General features: G+C 37.2%; 1 protein-coding gene across 1 annotated transcript; it reads left to right on the top strand.

Annotated features, from left to right (window-relative positions):
- The first annotated feature begins 9991 nt into the window (after positions 1-9991).
- LOC135678399 (SNF1-related protein kinase regulatory subunit gamma-1-like) lies at positions 9992-17849 on the top strand. Its single transcript, XM_065191167.1, has 6 exons — positions 9992-10365; positions 11554-11726; positions 15731-15985; positions 16082-16357; positions 16746-16909; positions 17415-17849. The coding sequence occupies exons 1-6, from the start codon at positions 10197-10199 to the stop codon at positions 17710-17712; spliced, it is 1335 nt and encodes a 444-aa protein (XP_065047239.1). The 5' UTR covers positions 9992-10196; the 3' UTR covers positions 17713-17849.
- Positions 17850-19346: the final 1497 nt, after the last annotated feature.

Genomic DNA, 19346 nt, shown 5'->3' on the forward strand with positions numbered 1-19346 from the left:
CTAATAAGATAGGGGCTCCAACGGATATCTCATATCCGAACCTCTACTCATCATAACACTTACCATATTTGTGATCCTATAAGCCCAATATCGAGCTTGTCGTAAGTCATACATGTCAGAACTCCTTCTAGCTCAGTGAATTATTATCTTCATAATAATTCACTCGACTCATCGATTGCGAACGTAATAGGTTACTATGCTACAACACCCAAACGATACAAGGAAATTCAATCCTTTGAACCAATATATCCTCAATTACCATGTACCTATAGTCCCTCATCCATCTAATATCCCAGAGACCATATACTAGGCATTGTGCTATCAAACCCATATGATTTTTACTCATGTCTCACTCTAATCGGATTCTCCCGAAGAACTTTTTCTCTCTCAATCTGAATGACTCTAGCTTAGGATTTGTCTAAACAAGAACACATGAGATATTCCTCTCATAACACCGAGAGCTGATGATCCTTTATCAACACTCAATAGCCATTGTAAGGTTGATTGCCACTCCTAATGACCAGCTATGCTAAATCTGGAACATCCAAAGCTATAAGTCTGGTATCAAAGAGTGGAGTATACATATAAGACATCCTTATGTCTCAAGTCTAAGGACCAGGTACACCAGTGGGACAATGGAATCATTGTCTAAAAATAAAGTATCATTAACCATCCAGCATTCCATGAGCAAATCAATCAGTGAACTCATTCTCTAATAAGCACTTGCACTATAGCCCTAGTGTCCCCACATGAGCAGTTATGAGACAAGTTGCCTCAATCATATGGACTAGTATACAACACACTAGTCTATCCAGTTATCTCGATGTCCCTCTCGAGTTACTTATGACCAGGATTATTTAGGGTTTGTGTTTAAAAGTGAATCAGTCTCATTATCATGATCTCATTATGACTTGATTCCTATTCCTATTCATATATATATATATATATATATATATATATGCAACAAGCAATATAAAGTGATAAAATGTCAAATCATATAATAAGTAAAAAGAATGCGTTTCATGTCACACTTGCTATCACTCATGTGATTGGCTTACAAGATACATATGACTAGTAGTTTTCATGTCCATCTGTCAGATTTCATAATCATAGTGTATTGTAATAGCCAACAAAATTCGTATAAATTTTAGCATGGCTACGGAGAAAATGTTTCGTCATAGTCAATACCTTGCCTTTAATAATACCTCTTAGCTATTAGCCTTGCTTTATAGGTCTCTACCTTTCCATCAACTCTGATCTTCTTGAAGATCGACTTGCAACCAATGGGTACAATACCCTCAGGTGCATCAACATGGTTCCAAATTTTGTTGGAGTACATATAATTCATCTTAGAATTCATGGCTTCTTGTCACTTCTCGGAGTCTATACTTGTAATAACCTCCTCATAGGCTTGAGTATCAATATCCTCAATATTCTCTCCTCTAATATGTCCCATATATCTCTTAGGATGATGGGGTACTCTACCGGACCTACGTAAAGTTGAAACTTGTGTGATAGGTAACTGAACAGACTCTAGTTGTGGAATGGTGCTTGAGATGAGTTATTCAACCTTGCTAAACTCTATCACACTCTCATTGTCTCAACCAAGAATGTAAACCTTCTCAAGGAACACTGCTCTCTTGGCTACAAAGACCTTTTAGTCCTTAGGATGATAGAAATAATACCCATAAGTTTCCTTGGGATGTCCCACAAACTTATATCATTCTATCCTGGATTCCAACTTATTGGGGTTGTCTTTTAACGTGGGCATGACAGCCCCAAATCTTAAAAATATCTAAGAGATGTAAAGACTAAACCCACCACTTTATGATAAACCAAAGAGATATAGAGTTAAAAGAGATAACTCAAAGAGTTTATACAAATACAATAAGATTCTGCTCCTTTCTAACTCTAAAACATCAAAATAAATACTAGTATATGAAACAACCCTTTATTTATAGGGAATTATAAAATTTATTACTTTGCTGCTGATATCTAAGTCTTTCAATACATTCCTTGGTCATGAAGATAATGCTAGGACTCTAGCTAGGAGAGTCCTAATTAAGTTTCATTGAAATGGGCATTCATATAAAACCTACCTAGTCGACCCCTATTAAAGAGAGAAAGAGGCTGGCTAAGGATATGATTAATTTGGAGGTTGCTTCTTAGAGAAGTATTAGGAGTTGGAGTCTTGAGTAGGAGTCATAATTGAGTAGGAGTCCTATTAGGAGTTGGGTTTTAGAAGCCCTATAAATAGTCATGTATTCATCCTCTTTTAACAAGAAATAGATGACTCTTTTTAGTAGCTTTTGAGTAGCAACTTGGAGGAAGGAACCCCTATAGAGTTTCAAGGAGACCAATCCCCTAAAGAGATCAACCCTAAGCTTAGAATCCGCAAGGGTTCTATCACTTGGTATCAGAGCAGCGTTCTTGGCATTTCGCTGCCCTTCCACAACCCTCCATAGCCGCCCAAAGCAATTCCTACAATTGCTTAAAAGATCATCGTTAAATTCCGTCGTCATCTCCACCACCGGGATCATCTTTTAATCTCCCTGTGAATTGCAACAGGTTCTAGTTTCCTACCTTACTACTGTTGCAATTTAGTTATCATTATTCAAAAATCCAAAAAAAGTTGTTCCTATGTTACTACATAAACTTTTCATCGTAAAGTTTTTATCTCTACGACGAAAGATGCATTATAGAATTCCAACCGCATAGCACAGTTTGTTTGATCTTGCTACTACATTTTATCTGTCCAAATCACTATAAAATTTTTACGATAATTTTGACACTTCCTAATAATAGATTTTTTTTTTAATTTCATAAAAAAATTCTTAATATAAACCACTGACCTTTTATGTCCAAACTGCTACACTTTAGATGTAAAAACCTGTTGCAGTACCTTTCCGTGATCCTCAATTTTTTCAAACCTTCCACCACCCCATGCCATTAACCCATCAATAGAAAAAAGTCGGGGACATCTCTGATCTATAAGCATATTCTATGGCTTCTTAAGATCCAATTGATGCCAAATTTGAAGTATTGAAATCTCGAATTGAATCGTGGTTTGAATCATGCTTGGAGGACAAATTGCGCGCTTTGTTTGCAGAATTCAGAATTGGACAACAGCCAAGTCCAACTAAATTTCAGCGAGGAGAGAGTTTAGAGAGACCTCCAGAGAAGGAGGGATAGCCCTCAAACATGCTTCAGCCATGCATGAGGGTGGAGTTCCCGTGATGGGAAGAAGGAGACCCGACGGGGTGGATTTCGTGTACTGAATATTACTTTCACGACTACCGAACGTCGGATGATGCTATGGTGGAAATTGCTGTCGTCTACCTTGAAAGAGATGCTATTCAATGGTACAATTAGCTAGAATATAATCATGGGGCTCCGACGTGGAATCAATTTAATAACGCACTACTGAATCATTTTGGACCTACGGAGTATGAATATATCGATGGCCAACTCGTAAAAATTCGACAAACCTTTACGATTCAATAGTATCAAACCAGGTTTGAGAAGCTATCCTACCTTGCTCATGATTGGACTAACCATCAATTGTTAGGAACATTCATTGAAGGACTCAAGCTAGAGATAAAAGGGGAGGTTAAGGCATGACAGTCCCATACCGCGCAACAGCTCCATACCGTGACAGCTACGATTTCTTTCGCCCAAATACAAGAAGAACAACTTAACCAAGATGCTCATAGGATGAGAACCTCTCCTAGGCCCATTGAATATAAACCTCCTTCTACTCTAAGCCGTCCTCTACTGCCAAAAAAATTAACAAGAGACGAACTATGTGACCGATCAACAAAGGGTCTTTGTTGGCATTGCGACGAGCCATGGAATCGCGATCATCATTGCAAAAGGGGCCGCCTCCTACTGATTAAACCTCTTGAAGATATGGAGGATGTCTAGGGGCATGAGAAAGAGGTCGCAGATGAAGAACAATAGCCGGTTGATATTACGATGCATGCCCTTGCCGGTTACGCGAACCTGCAAATGATGAAAGTGGGAGGACTTCTGAAGCAACAACCTATCACCATTCTTATTGACACTAGGAGCACTAATAGTTTTATGAACAACAAGGTTACTATCTGGATGGCCTTATCTATCAAGAATTGCAGTAAGTTTGACATTAAGGTCGCCGACGGACGAATTTTGAAGTTGGATCATAGGTGCTCGCGGGTGAAACTGTTGCTACAGGACCAAGAGATAATTACAAATTTCTTCCTCCTTCTTGATGATTATGAGGCCATGCTCGACATCGAATGACTGAAAACATTAGGTGATGTTTCCTTAAACTTTGTGAAACTAATTATAAAATTTTATAGTAAGGAGAAACAAGTGATACTGCCCGGGAAACGTGGGGGTGACGTAACAACGATTTACACACAACGAATGGAGAAGGTTTTGTACAAAGTATGCAGTGGCTTTTTAGTACAACTTGAGCAGCAAACTAAGGGAGAGCCAATAGAATTTGAAGACCCAAACCTACTTCCTTTTCTGGTTGAATTTTTAAATATATTTGATGAACCGCGTAACCTACCTCCTACCCATCAACATGATCATTGTATATCGATTCATCCGGGCAAACCTCCAGCAAATACTTGGCCATATCAGTATCCACATCTCCAGAAGGATGAAATAGAAAGGATTATAAAAGGCATGCTCGAAACAAGAGTAATTCGGCCAAGTTGCAGCCTCTACTCTTCACCAGTGCTCCTCCTATGAAAGGATGGAACATGACGAATATGCATTGATTATCGAGCTCTCAACAATATAACCGTCAAGGATAAATATCATATTCCAGTAGTAGATGAATTTCTGGATTAAAGGGAGCATGAGTCTTCATAAAGCTGGACCTTCGATGCGGGTATCATCATAAGTTTATGAATGATATTTTCTGGAATTCACTTCATAAGTTTATGCTGGTTTTCTTCGATGATATCCTTATTTATAGCCCTTCTCTTGAAAGTCATTTTCAGCATTTACAACTTGTTTTAACGATTTTGCAAGAACATTTTCTTTTTGTCAAAAAATCAAAGTGCAACATTCTTTAACAGAAGGTGGAAGGTCTTAGGCATATCATATTAGAGAAAGATATAGTGGTAGACCCCTCCAAAATTGAAGCAATGCAGAACTGGCCGACCCCGAGAAACATAAAATCGCTACGTGGCTTTCTCAGTTTAATAGGCTACTACTGTAAGTTCGTGAAAAACTATGGAAAGATTAGTGCACCCCTTACTTCCTTACTAAAAAAAGATGCTTTCTAATGGTCGGACAAAGCCACTACCACCTTCGACGAACTTAAAACCGCAATGACGACAACACCCATACTAGTGCTACCCGACTTCGGTAAGACTTTTGTTATTGAAGCCGATGCCTTCGGAGCCGGAATTGGTGTTGAACTAATGCAAGATGGCTGCTCCCTCACTTATACCAGTAAGGAATTATCTTCTTCCCATCTCAAGATGACTATTTACGATAAGGAGATGTTCACGATTGTGCATGCGATGACTAAATGGAGACTATACTTGATCAGGCGACGTTTTCAAATCAAGACCGACCATAAAAGCCTAAAATATTTCTTGAAGCAGAAGATATCTTTCCCCTAGTAGAAAAAATAGATAACAAAGCTTCTTGGATACGATTATGAAATAACTTACAAAAATGGGAAAGAAAATATTGTTGTAGATGCTCTTTCACGGCTACTCGAGCAAGTTGAATTTTTGGCCGTTTCACTTCCGACCAGCTACTTCCTTGAGGATATTAAGAGGAAATGGTAGGAAAATCCAGAGACCAGTAAGATCATAAAAAAATTGGAGGAAACACCAAGCTCCATGGCTCATTACAGTTGGAACTCAAAAGAATTGCGCTATAAGAGACGCATTGTGCTTGTGCTAAATTCTACCTGCATAAAGACCATCCTTCAAGAGATGCATTCCGCACCTATGGTTGAGCACTCTAGGTTCCTTAGAACTTATAAGAGAATTAAGCAAAATTTTTATTGGGTAGGGATGAAAAATATTATTGCTAAATTTGTGGCACAATGTGATGTATGTCAGCAACATAAAGGTGAGACAATGGCAATTCCTAGAAAGCTACAATCTTTACTTGTCCCAGACTTAAGATAGATTGATATATCAATGGACTTCATTGAAGGGCTTCCCTCATCATAAGAAAAAGGTACAATTTTTGTTGTGATGGATCGCCTTATAAAGTATGTTCACTTTTGTGATGTTCGTAATCCTTACACTGCTTCTAGTATTGCTCGAATCTTTATAAAAATATTATAAAATTATATGGGATGCTGAGATCTACTGTATGTGATCATGATAGAATCTTCACGAGTAGATTTTGGACAGAGTTATTCTATATGTATGGCACTAAATTGAAAATGAGTATGGTGTATCACCCACAAACCGACGGCCCAACTGAAGTGATGAACAGGTGCTTGGAGACATACCTGAGATGCTTCACCAATGACTAGCCAAAAGAGTGGACAAAGTGGCTTCTTTAGACCGAGTGGTGGTATAATAAAACTTATCATTCATCCATAAAATGTACTCCTTATGAGGCTATGTATGGCCGACCTCATCTTGTGATCCCAAAATATATGTTGGGAAACTCTAAAGTAGAACAAGTAGACAAGGAATTATAGGATAGAGATAAAATACTAAAGTTGCTAAAAGATAATCTCACTATAGCTTCAACAAGGATGAAACAACAATATGATCAACATAAAGGCGAAAGAGAATTTTCAGTAGGAGATTGAGTCTTCCTACGACTCCAACCGTACAAGCAAACATCAATCCAGACCAGAGCATCTATGAAGCTTTCACCTCGATTCTATGGACCCTACCAAATTTTAGAGCGCATCAAAGTGGTATCATACAGATTAGACTTACCCGCCAGCTCCCGAATCCATCTAGTCTTCCAAAAATGAGACAGCCCAAAGCCATCTACCAAATATGACTACCGCTAGTCATAAGTGCCAAACAAGCCAATCACGTGAGTGATGACACGTGTGACTTGATACAGAATCTTTTTACTTATTATATTTTGACATATATCACTTTATAACTATTGCATATATGCATATATATATATTGTGATGTCTTTGGATTTGTGCAATGAGAATCAGATCGTGATGAGATCACGATAATGAGATCGATTCACCTTTAAACACAGATCCTAAATAATCCCGGTCATAGGTTACTCGAGAGGGACATCGTGATAAACGGACATACTAGTGTGCTGTATATCCATCCATATGATGGATGCAGTTGGTCTCATAGCTGCTCGTGTAGGGACACTAGGGATACAGTACAGGTGCTCATTGGAGAATGAGTTCACTGATTGATCCGCTTACGGAATGCTGGATGGTTGATGATGCCTTATTGTCAGACAACGATTCCGTAGTCCTAATGGTGTATTTAGTCCTTAGACTTGAGACACCAAGGATGTCCTGTATGAGTGCTCCACTCTTTTATACCAGACTTATAGGTTTGACTGTCCCAGATCTAGTATAGCTAGTCATTGGGAGTGGTAGTCGACCTTACGAGGGCTATTGAGTGTCGATAGAGGATCATCCACTCTCGGCGTCATGAGAGGAATATCTCATGTGTTCTTACTCAGACAAATCCCTGGCCAGAGTCATTCGGGTTGAGAGAAAAGAGTTCTCCAGGAGAATCCGATTAGAGCGAGACTCAAGTAGAAACCGTATGGGTCTAATAGCACCATGCTCGATATACGGTCTCTAGGATATTAGATGGATGAGGGACTATAGGTACATGGTAACTGAGGACAAACGGGTCCAATGGATTGGATTCCCCTATATCGTCTAGGGACTACGACGTAGTGGCCTAGTACGTCCGTAGTTGATGAGTCGAGTGAATTATTATAGAGATAATAATTCATTGATTTAGAAGGAGTTCTGACAGGTATGACTCACAGCCAGCTCGATATTGGGCCTAGAGGGTCACACACATATGGTAGGCATTGTGATGAGTAGAGGTTCGGATATGAGATATCCGACGGAGTCCTTGTCTTATTGGATATCCAATAAGCCCCTGAATTATTGGATCCCATGGACGAGATCCAATAAGAGCCCTTGAGAGATTATTGGATAGAGATCCACTAATCTAAAAGGCTTGGGTTATTGGATGCAGATCGAATACCCACAAAAGGAGGATCCATTAGGGTTTGACAAGGGATCTCTATAAATAGGAGGGATTCAGAGCCTCATAAGCTAGAGCCTTTGCTTGCCTCTCCTATTCTCCTTCCCCTCTCCACCTCAGAGCAGGCCTGGAGTTTTGAGGAGTGTCATCGCAGCCCTGTTGTGTGGATCACCGCTAGAGAGGAGGACGCTTGACCTCCTTCACCCTCTCCTAAAGATCTGCAAGGAAACAGGGATATACGATCTCCCTATGTAACACAATCTACTCTATACGCAGTTTTCAGTTTCACGGATTTTGCGCACCAATCTTCGCACGACGACAAACATCTTTTTGGGAATCAGGGATTTTGTTTTTCTTGTTCTTTCGCTGCGCATGTGATGTCGCCCCCAAGATTTCCCAACAACTACCCAATGAGAGCTCCAGGCCCAACCGAGTGCCATTATTAATCGACGGATCATGACTCAACAACGACAACCCACTACTAAAGTTCTAATATAGTGGGCGAACCTACCAACAAAAGATACCACTTGGGAGAAGTATGATGAATTAAAGATCAAATTCCCGAAATTCATGGATTGTCAGCCTCGAGGACAAGGCTGATTTGAAGAGGACAAGTCTGTTAGGACTCTAACTAAGAGAGTCCTAATTAAGTTTCATTGAAAGAGGCATTTATATAAAACCTACCTAGTCGACCCCTATTAAAGAGAGAAAGAGGCCGGTTGAGGATAGGATTAGTTTGTAGGTTGCTTCTTAGAGAAACATTAGGAGTTAGAGTCTTGAGTAGGAGTCCTATCAGGAGTCTTGAGTAGAAGTCCTATTAGGAGTTAGGGTTTAGAAGCTCTATAAATAGTCATGTATTCATCCTCTTTTAACAAGAATATATGACTTTTTTTAGTAGCCTTTGAGCAGTAACTTGGAGGAAGGAACCCATATAAAGTTCCAAGGAGGCCGATCCCCTAAAAAAATCAACTCCAAACTTAGAATGCATAGGGGTTCTATCAGATAAGTTGAATTAACTCTTCCTTTGAATCAGCCCATAGACCATCATCTTTTAATGAAACAATAACTTTCTCTAAGCAAATGCTTTTTTTAAGATAGGCCAGAAAGTTAAGAGTTTAAGCTTTTTCAACTTATAAAGGTATGCCCCTTAACTCTTTAGTAATTAATTCAAGCTATTCAATCAAGTTGGGCTATCTATAGAGAAATAGGCTTACAACTCATTTAGTTTTTAGGTTATCATATTTAAGAGATTTGGATTAAAGGCTATGGGATAAATATTGTGGGTCGTAGAAAATACCATAGGATTAGCAAGATTTATACAAGTTGATGGTAACAAATTAGATACTCTCGTGTCACTCACCTATAGAGAATAATGTAGTGCATGGTATGTATCGAATACTCCCAAGTTCCGAGATAATAAATTTCAAACTTTACTCTATCAAATTAAAAAAAAAAATGATTCGTATCATAAGATAATTATGAAAAATTTAAAATCATCAAAGTACGATGCATCATGAATTTAATATGTATTATAGTTTATACTTATCTTTTAGTAAATTATGCTCTCATTAATTAAGCAGTAAATTTTGAGCTACTAACCCTTAGTTATAAGAAAACTTCTCCTTTTATTTCTCTCTTTCTTTTCTTTTTTTCTTCTTCTGTGTTCTCGCCCTATTCTTTTTCTCTTTGTACACATTAAATTATTATATGGCGCTAAACATGGAAAAGCTTGTAATTTTTGTGGTAAAATGGAGTCGAGCTTAATCAAAGTGGAGTTTTTCTCGGGTTCGTTTCCACTTGTCCACCTCCCACTCGGCACTCTCCTCGCTCCAAGCTTCCAATCCGCTAATCTCTCCCTCCCTTCCTCCGATCACCTCGACCTCCTCATGAAGACGGTTAAATATAGAATCTATCATCCGGAGGAGCAAGGGAGGAAGGTGAGCCATCAGAGAGAGAGAGAGAGAGAGAGGAGGGCGATCAAAGGGAGTCGAGAGGGAGCATTGATTGATGGATAGCCCACCAGGGAGCGCGAAGTCGAGCCCGGAGGCGGAGTTGGGTCATCGATTGGAGGATTTGTGGGACATTCAGGAGCCGCAACTTAGCCCCACCGAGAAGCTCAACTCCTGCTTCGAGAGCATCCTCGTTGCTGCCTTCCCTCCGGCCCCATCCTCCGAAGGCACGTGACTGCTTTACTTCTGATGTATTTGGAGCTGTTGCTCATGTCTTTAGGAGATATCTTATTCATCATATTTATCACAAACATCCTTTTTGTTTTCCTAAAAGATGCTTCTACCACTCTCCCTACCATTTGTTCGATAAAATGGGAGACAAAAAAAGAGACAAGTAGTTAGAGGCTAATTAACCCGATGCTCATAGTTTTACTTGCAATCTTTAGAAAATAAAAAAAGGGTCGATGTGATAAGCAAAAAGGCGAGAAAAATAGTAAGAGTACTTTCATTTTGATTTTGTAACAAGGCTCTAATTTGATAAGATGCATAAAGAACACTACCAAAACCATTAAGATGGTTATGTTAGTACTAATTGCTCCTTCCATTACGTGTGTTTCTATATATTCATTGTTTTATAGTTTATATTAGTGGGCATAATGGAAAATGATGATTGTTATTAAAAAAATAATTGATAATTGTCACAAGAAAATTAGTTGTGTATTCCAATCGATTATAGCCATTCAATATTATATAGAACCACTACGAGTTTCTATTGTGGGCAAGGCTGGATATATCGACTCTGACCCCACATTGGTGGGAGGCCCATGCATTGGGTACATTCCTTTTTCATAAAAACAAGTTGAACTTTAATGATGCACAACTAGAAAAAATTGAACAACATGAAGATACAAATAAGAGTTGAATCCACATTTAAAGTAATGAGCAAGGGACGCAATTTATGTGACTTAACATGAAACGAGCAAACATTACAAATGTGCAACTCCTAACTACATAAAAGGTGATCTCTACAAGTTAGGTTGGTTAACAGATGAGTTGTCCATGAACATGCTATTGTGAGAGGCTAAGAGCTTATCTTGGTTTTATCAAGATACCAATAAATACAACTATTGGCATCTAACATAGGGAATCAAAATCTTATCTTATCAGAGCCACCTAAAGCTCATGTTTTGGTAGTTTAACATGGATCATTACTCATATTTATGATTATTCTAGTATTGCTGATATCTCTACCTGTCCAACCTAGAAGTTTACACTTCATATTACAGATATGGTGCATTACTTTTTAGTTGTTCCTTTTAAATTGCTTTTCTCTATAAGTTTCTTTCAGTTTGTCTAAGTTTAAGATTGATTAGCTGATGGAATATGACATTCTAATTTGGAGTCCTTGCCATCAGTGGTTGAGATACCTTCTGATTCTACTCTGGCCAATGCAATTGAAATCCTATCCAAGCACAAGATAATGAGTGCACCAGTTCGAGATGTGGAAGCGCCAGAGAATGCGAGTTGGATTGATAGATACATTGGGATTGTAGAATTTGCTGGCATTGCTGTATGGATTCTGCATCAGGTTTGATGATGGGTTTAAACCAAATGCTCTTTAATGTCGTAAATTTTTATATGTTGTGTATCAAAATATATAGTTCATAAACCATGCAATGGATAAACTTAAGTACAATGATTCAAGGACAAAATTCATCACAAAGAAGCTTGTTAACTAAGCAAATAAATATTAATCCTGGGAAATGTCAATCCCTTGAGCTGATATAGCTAATTAGGTTTCAGTTGTAAACTTTGCATTATAGAATTTAGAAAAGGTGAAAAATAGTCATGGAACAGTTTATATATTGTATGAGACAAACTTGATACAGTGAGTAAAGTTATAACAAGGCATGACATTTGTTGGTGAAAACTTTGACAAAATTTTGAACAAATACCAAACTATGAAAGACCCGCTCTCACCATTCTGTAATGCAGCATGCACATATTATGTTATTGTGTGATTTTACTACACAAGTTCAAAGTTATATAAACTGGATTTTGTATTAGAGAGAACAAAGACAAATAACCAATCAAAAGGAGGCATAAATGGTAGCTTGATCAACCAAGGATCGCCGTCTCGGGTACCGGACCCGTTTTAGTGATCTATTGGACCAGTATGTATCGATTAGTACTAGTACACTAGAATGTACCGGTGTTTCAAAGAGAAAGGAAAAGAGGAAAAAGAGAAAGGGGCGGTGGAGGAATTGAGGAGGAAGAAGGAAGGAGGAAGGAAGAAAAGAGTAGGGGAAGCGGTGGAGGAGGAAGAAAAAGGAAGAAGCTGTGAAGAAGAATGAAGAAGGAAGAAGAAGAGGTGGGAGCATATTTGGTAAGAATAATGAATGTGGCGGCAACAACATTGGCAGCGGCATCACGAAGCAGCAGTAGTGGCAACGGTGTCGTGAAGCAGTGAAGCAACGACAGAGGCAGAAGAAGCATTGAACTCGAGAAGTCATGTTCATGAGCCCTAATTTTGATGCTTTTATTATTTTTTTACTTAACTGGATTGGGCTGCCCGAAATGGTGGTGGTTCACGTATTGGCCCATGCCCAGACCAATAGAGACCACCCATCTCGTACAGTTTCGAATGGTACAGCAGTCCTTGATTCATCAATGACCGCAATTTTATTTGGTTTAACATGATGGTCCATTATTTCAACAGGAACTTTGGACCTTTCAAACTTGTTAGTAGTTACCCAGATCCCTTTTACCAAGTAGTATTCAACCAATATATACTTAGAATTTAATTTGTGCCTCCAAAATAAATAAAATACATAGGAAAATAGAGCAAAACCTTAGAGGTATATGCTTAATCTTATATGCATCTACAGTTCATGAAGAAAAACAACAAAAGCACCAGAAATTTCTGAAATTCTGAATAAGGAAACTTAACTATAGGTTACAGGCCGGTTTTGTTATGAGACATGCCCTTCCTAGAACCTTTGACACATTCAAATAGGATGAAACCATTGGTGAGGTAGCTTTAGCTAGCCATGGTCATGTAAAGTGAGAAAGATGAGGACATGGAGGATAGCAGCATAGCTTTGCCATGGTTGATTGAGACCATGCCTCATGGACACTGCAGGAGGCACATATGCGGTTGTGAGCATAAAGGTGGAGGGAGATACTGAGATGAAGATGGTCAACACGGGCCATAACTGAAAGGGGATGTATGTGAAGGTCGACATGATGGAAATTTGGGGGAATCAACACTGTTCATTGATTCAGAGGAGTGTTAGGGCACAGAGGCATGTGGCAATGGCCCTGCTGTAGTTTATACTGTTACGAATGTCATGAAAATGATCTGGATAGTGATGACTACTAAGTTGGAAGGAGATTTTGAAGTAGAGGCTAATGTCGTGGACATTGAGGGTGTAAGATGTGGACGGCAGTGGACATGAAAGTGGAGGGATACATGAAAGTGATCTTTGAATGTCTATTGAGGGTTGAGAAAGAAAGGAATAAATGAGAAGAAAGAAAGGCCTTGGAAAAGGCAAAAAAATAAAGAAATCATTGTATAACAATGATTACATTTTGATTTTTCTTACTTATATTTCATGATTGTTCTAAATATACCTTTTTAAATCAAGTAAGAGCAGGACTTGCACATACCAAAGGGATGTGAGATAGTTCCCAAAGCGAAATGTCAAACTAATCAAGTGATGTGCAGATTTTTACCAAACTAAGAGATTGAGGCGATACATTAATAATGTAGAATCATGGAAGTAAGGATTGAAATTTTGTACCGTACCAGAGTTTCAAGATTCGCACGGTATATATATATATATATATATATATGTATGTATATATATATATATATATATGTATGTATATATGTATGTATGTATATATATGTATGTATATGTATATGTATATGTATATGTATGTATATATAAGTAAAAAAAAAGGTGACTGCCTCGTCGCTCTTTTTGGCATGTGTGGGGAAGAAACCGAGGTTTCTTCTCCCCACACGAGCAGAAAAACGAGATGATGTCACCTCGGCGATGCCGTGTGTATATATATATAAGTAAAAAAATTTATTTTATGCGACGTCGATGATGCCTCTTTTTTGCCCATGATGTCGCCTTTATATATATATATATATATATATATATATATATATATATATATATACAAGTAAAGAAAAACGTTTTCGCCAAGGCGACGTCTCCTCTTTTCTTCCCGTGATGTCGCCAAGGTGATGTCGCCTCTCTTCTCCCTACGATGCTGAGGATTCTTCTCCCCATGCCGAGAGAAGTCATCAACATACGAGGAGGGAGAGCGGCGCCGATCTCCAAGTTCTTCCCTTTCCCTTCTCCCTCTTTTTTCTTCTCCCTCGATACCGCCCGATTTAGGATGGTAATGGGGTGGAAACAACCCCAATCAGTGGTACCACCCGGTAGTGGGCGATCCGTGTATTGATCTGCTGGCAGCTCGGTACGTACCGCTCGGTACAGGCGGTATTATTCAAAATTAAAATCTTTGCATGGAAGCACTATATATATGGGAGCTTGATACGAAGGAAGAAAGTAAAGGAAAGAAGAACTAGGGAGAAAAAGAAAGAAAGTGGAAACAACAACAAATTCACCTGTTTTTGATATAAAATCTTTTATTTGTGAAAATTTTCTTCTAGTCAAATCAGACCTAGTGTGATGTCACATGGACATGCACATAACTAAAACATTTTATGTAGTTCTTGATATGACTATTGAGTGATCGATTAGTTTGGCATAGCTCCGTAAATTGCCAGAAGTACTACAAAGTGTTGCATCATATGGAAAAACTGCCTATATCCAACTAATGTATTTAGAGTATGCAAACACAGATAACTTCATCTTTGACCGTATGTTTCAATATGAACTTAATATGAAGCATTTCATTCATTATTTTGGTTTCTGCCAGTATGATTTATAGATAACACACAATAAATTATACTTTTGGTAGCTTATATGAAACACAAACTAATGATCCATCCCAATTAATTTAAGTTAAAGATTCATGCATCTCCCATTATGGAGTTTCTGAATGCTCTTGAACTAGGATGAAGAGCATTTATCATCTAACAGTATATTTCATGTCTTAACATATTAAAATAGGTTGATATTGAAGCATCAAGAATTTAAGAAAATTTGTAAGTCACAAATATGACCATATTCTTTATGTCATAGGGGAACTTCAAGGTTAATTCCTAGAACTTTAGTTTTGAATAGAAAGAAATTTTCTCAAAGATTACTAAAATTTGAAAATAAGCTGAAACAAAAGGAATTAATAGTAATTTAACCGTGGTAATATCTACTAAATTTTTAATTAAATCAATTGGAGAATTAACTCTAGGAGTAATTTGACATGAACTAAAAATGAGTATGGATTTAAGTAATAATGTTGAGCATTTTCATACTTAATTGGAAATATATGCTTGCACTTACCTTGAAATTTTGGTTGAGATTCAAGACAATAAAATATTAAATGAACTTCACGCTTTGATCCACTCGTTGATTCTAACAAGCTAAAAACTTACATGTACATCTGTTGCAGTCAGAAGTTGTAGCAAGTGGGATGAAGGCAAGTCCTGCTGCAACAAGAGATGCCAATAAATTAGCAGCAAAGCTAGGCACAGTTGTTACATTGGAAAGAACAATGTCAGGACTAGACAGCTCAGCAATTCCTGTGGAAGCTAATGGTGAGATCAAAGACAAAGTTCATTCCACAGGATCAGGAGCTACTGAAGCAACAATTGCAGGAAATATATTTGAAGTATTCACTTCTTCAGACTTGTACAAAATTACAAAGGTTCCTCTCTTTTTGAAGTTATTTCAGAAATAATGAAACATACTGAAACTATCTTTAAACTAATTTTGGTTTCCTGTACAATAATGACTTTTATAGGTTTCTGATATCTCGGGTTCATTCCGTTGGGCACCCTTTCTTGCCTTGCAGAAGTCTGATTCCTTTTTAACCATGTTATTGCTTCTGTCCAAGTACAAAATGAAGAGTCTTCCAGTAGTTGACCTCGGTGAAGAGAAGATTGATAATATTATAACTCAATCTGCTATAATTCACATGCTTGCGGAATGTGTTGGGCTTCATTGGTTTGAAAATTGGGGAACTAAGAAACTCTTTGAGCTGGGACTTCCTATTATGATGCCTAGGAAGCTAATAAAGGTACATAATGCTGCAATATCTTAAATTTGCTCAATTTCAGTACTTTATGCAATCGATTTTTTGACCATGTACACCTAATATAGATAATGTATCTAATGCTACCTGGCTAACAATAATTAGTTAAATTTTGAGATATTAAAGTACTACAAAATTAATCATTTATACCAAAAGTATCCTTGCATTAAAATTGAAGGAAATTCATGTATAAGCATAAACTGATTAATATCAAGTTGCATCTGTGGTTGAATGCATGTAGAATTATATGTCATTCTATATCGACCTGAGAGATAATGTGACTATTATTACTATTGTTCAATTCAAATATGTATGTGTTAGAAGTTGATGGAAGAGCAGAACTTTAATAATATCTTCCTGCCATCTCATGCAGGTGAGGGAGGATGAACCAGTTCTAAATGCCTTCCAACTAATGAGAAACAAAGGAGTTGGCGGACTTCCAGTAGTTGATGGAAGTGGGAGAAAGGCAATAGGAACTATAAGCATAAGAGATATCCACTATCTCTTAACTCAACCTGCACTATGTGACAAGTACAGGTTTGTGTGTGCAAAAATTTCTTGATAGATTTAATTTACAATGCAAAAATTTCCCATCATCTTGATAAATATTATTTTACACGACCTGAAACTATTGCTTATGAATATTGAAATGTCGTTTTTTCTATTTTACAAGATTTCTCTTGGGCCTACAATTAAAATAAAAAGCAGGCCAATGTTCATGGGAGATGACCACTGACTTTTGTATACCAGAATAACAAATTCATGAGTTAAAGAAAAAATTGTGGTACATAATTTAGGAGAACTGTGTCAATATGTACTGCATTAATACATAATATGCATCGTTTTCTTAAAAATCAACTTCTCACATTTGAGGTAGATACAGATTGCCATGAAATATTCATAGCTTCCTTATTTCCACGAGTTGTACTAGTACAACCTTTTGAAGTGCGAATTGAACTGATCTAACATATTTAACATTATGTTAGCAAGATATAAATTTGTTATATGTCCTTACAAAAATTGCTTTTAACTTTTCTTAAAGGTCCATCACTACCAAGGACTTCATCATCAAAATAAAGGCTTATGTGGAAGAGCAGCAAGTGGTTTCATCAACGATGAACAATGTCGTAACTTGTAAAAGGGATGACACAGTTAAAGACATTATTCTGAGTCTCGACATGGAGAAGATACAAAGGATATATGTCGTGGACCAAGATGAGAATTTGGAGGGCGTGATCACACTTAGAGATATAATCTCTAGATTGGTTCATGAGCCACATGGCTACTTTGGAGATTTCTTCGATGGGGTTGTTCCACTACCTCAGGGTAGCAGAGTTTAATTGCTAACAGTCTGGAAGATTGTTCACTGGTGTTAGCTTCAACTTCAGTTTCATGTTTTTTGTTTTTTTTGGTTTTGGTGTTGACCAATCAATTCTCTTTAATAATTGTGTAGGTTCACTATTTTGAAAAATGATGCTTACCATCAGCTTTGGATGGTTGCAGCAGATGTAATATCAGTTTTGAAAAGAATAAATAGATCATTAGCAAAAGTCCAATGAGTGATTGCCATTTTTATTATTTTAATTTATTGATCATGAAAAGAAGTAAAGTTACTCATGAATCTCATTTCAAGTTTCTTAATCATATTATCCGTATAATTTGCACAGATAATATCATTAAATTCGTGCTTAATCAGATAATATCTTTTTTTGTTTTTTCGATCCACGGTTTCAGTTTTATTATGCATCAAATAATGATTTTCGAATTTTATAAAAGAAATGAATTTAGAATTGCAAGATTACCCAACATAACCTTTCCTCCACATAGGGTTGTTAAGAAAATATGTCTTTTGTGTCCATTTGAAAATATTTCAAAATCTTTAAAATATAAGTACAAGTAAAATCCAAATAATTGATTGGTTCTGAATAGTTTAAACATTGGGCCTTTAATCATGCTTTCAGATTCATCTGATTTTATTTTAAACACATTTAATATCAATCATGGAATAATCACTAGTTCTTGAAAAATTATCACAAATATTAATTAATTCTATTTAACATATTAAGTTTTTTTTGCACGAAAATTATTTAAATTTAATCTTTTTCAATAGATTAAATTATATAGGTTCATGAAAATTAGACTTGACCACTTGAATCAGAAGCAGACCGAGTTGAAAAATCGAATTAACCGGAAAATCGAATTAGTCATAGTCCTTGTATTTTGGGAATCGTAACTCCTCAATCTGATCGTTTGAGTCCAATGATCGATTTTCTGCCCTCTGACGATCGGTTAATAATAGCTAGTTTTGCTACGTACATCGTATTCGGAGAACCTTCGCAATACGATACGTCGTAGTATATTTCAGTTTAAGCGGTGAAATAATAAATCATGGTTTGGTGAGACCTAATGAATGAATGTTTCTGAAGATGTCATCTGAAGAAGCAGCTGAATGCAGAAACTCCTGTCATCATATACATAATTATGTTCATAAAGTCAATATTTTTTTGCAAAACTCCTGTCCTTTTATCTGTAACTATTGAGGGGTTTGTTCTTATATATTTTTATATATTTTACACAATATATATAATTTAATATATATTTATTTTCATATTTCAAATATATATTTATCAAAGCTGCAATTCAAACCTTGATTCGTTCCCGACTTTTCCCCTGGCATATACCGAGCTCAAACCGAAGCCATGAATGCAAACATGGTTAGCATATTATCCAAAGATCCTGTTAGGCTCCAAAACCTGACCTCAATAGCACAGATTTCCATCAAATCAATCTCCCTTCTCCGCTATCAAAGTTTACGATCGCAAGCCAAGCCAAATTTACCGCCACCGCAAAAGACTGACTCGACCATCTCGCCAATTTCTGTCAAGAAAACGTAGAAATTAGTGGCATCCACGACTGCATTCTGAGGCCACGCACGAATCTCTTTCTTGAAATCTAAAGCCAAGAGGTTAGACGG

This window comes from Musa acuminata, chromosome BXJ1-1 (genome assembly GCF_036884655.1).
Source record: "Musa acuminata AAA Group cultivar baxijiao chromosome BXJ1-1, Cavendish_Baxijiao_AAA, whole genome shotgun sequence".
NCBI classification, from domain to species: Eukaryota; Viridiplantae; Streptophyta; class Magnoliopsida; order Zingiberales; family Musaceae; genus Musa; species Musa acuminata.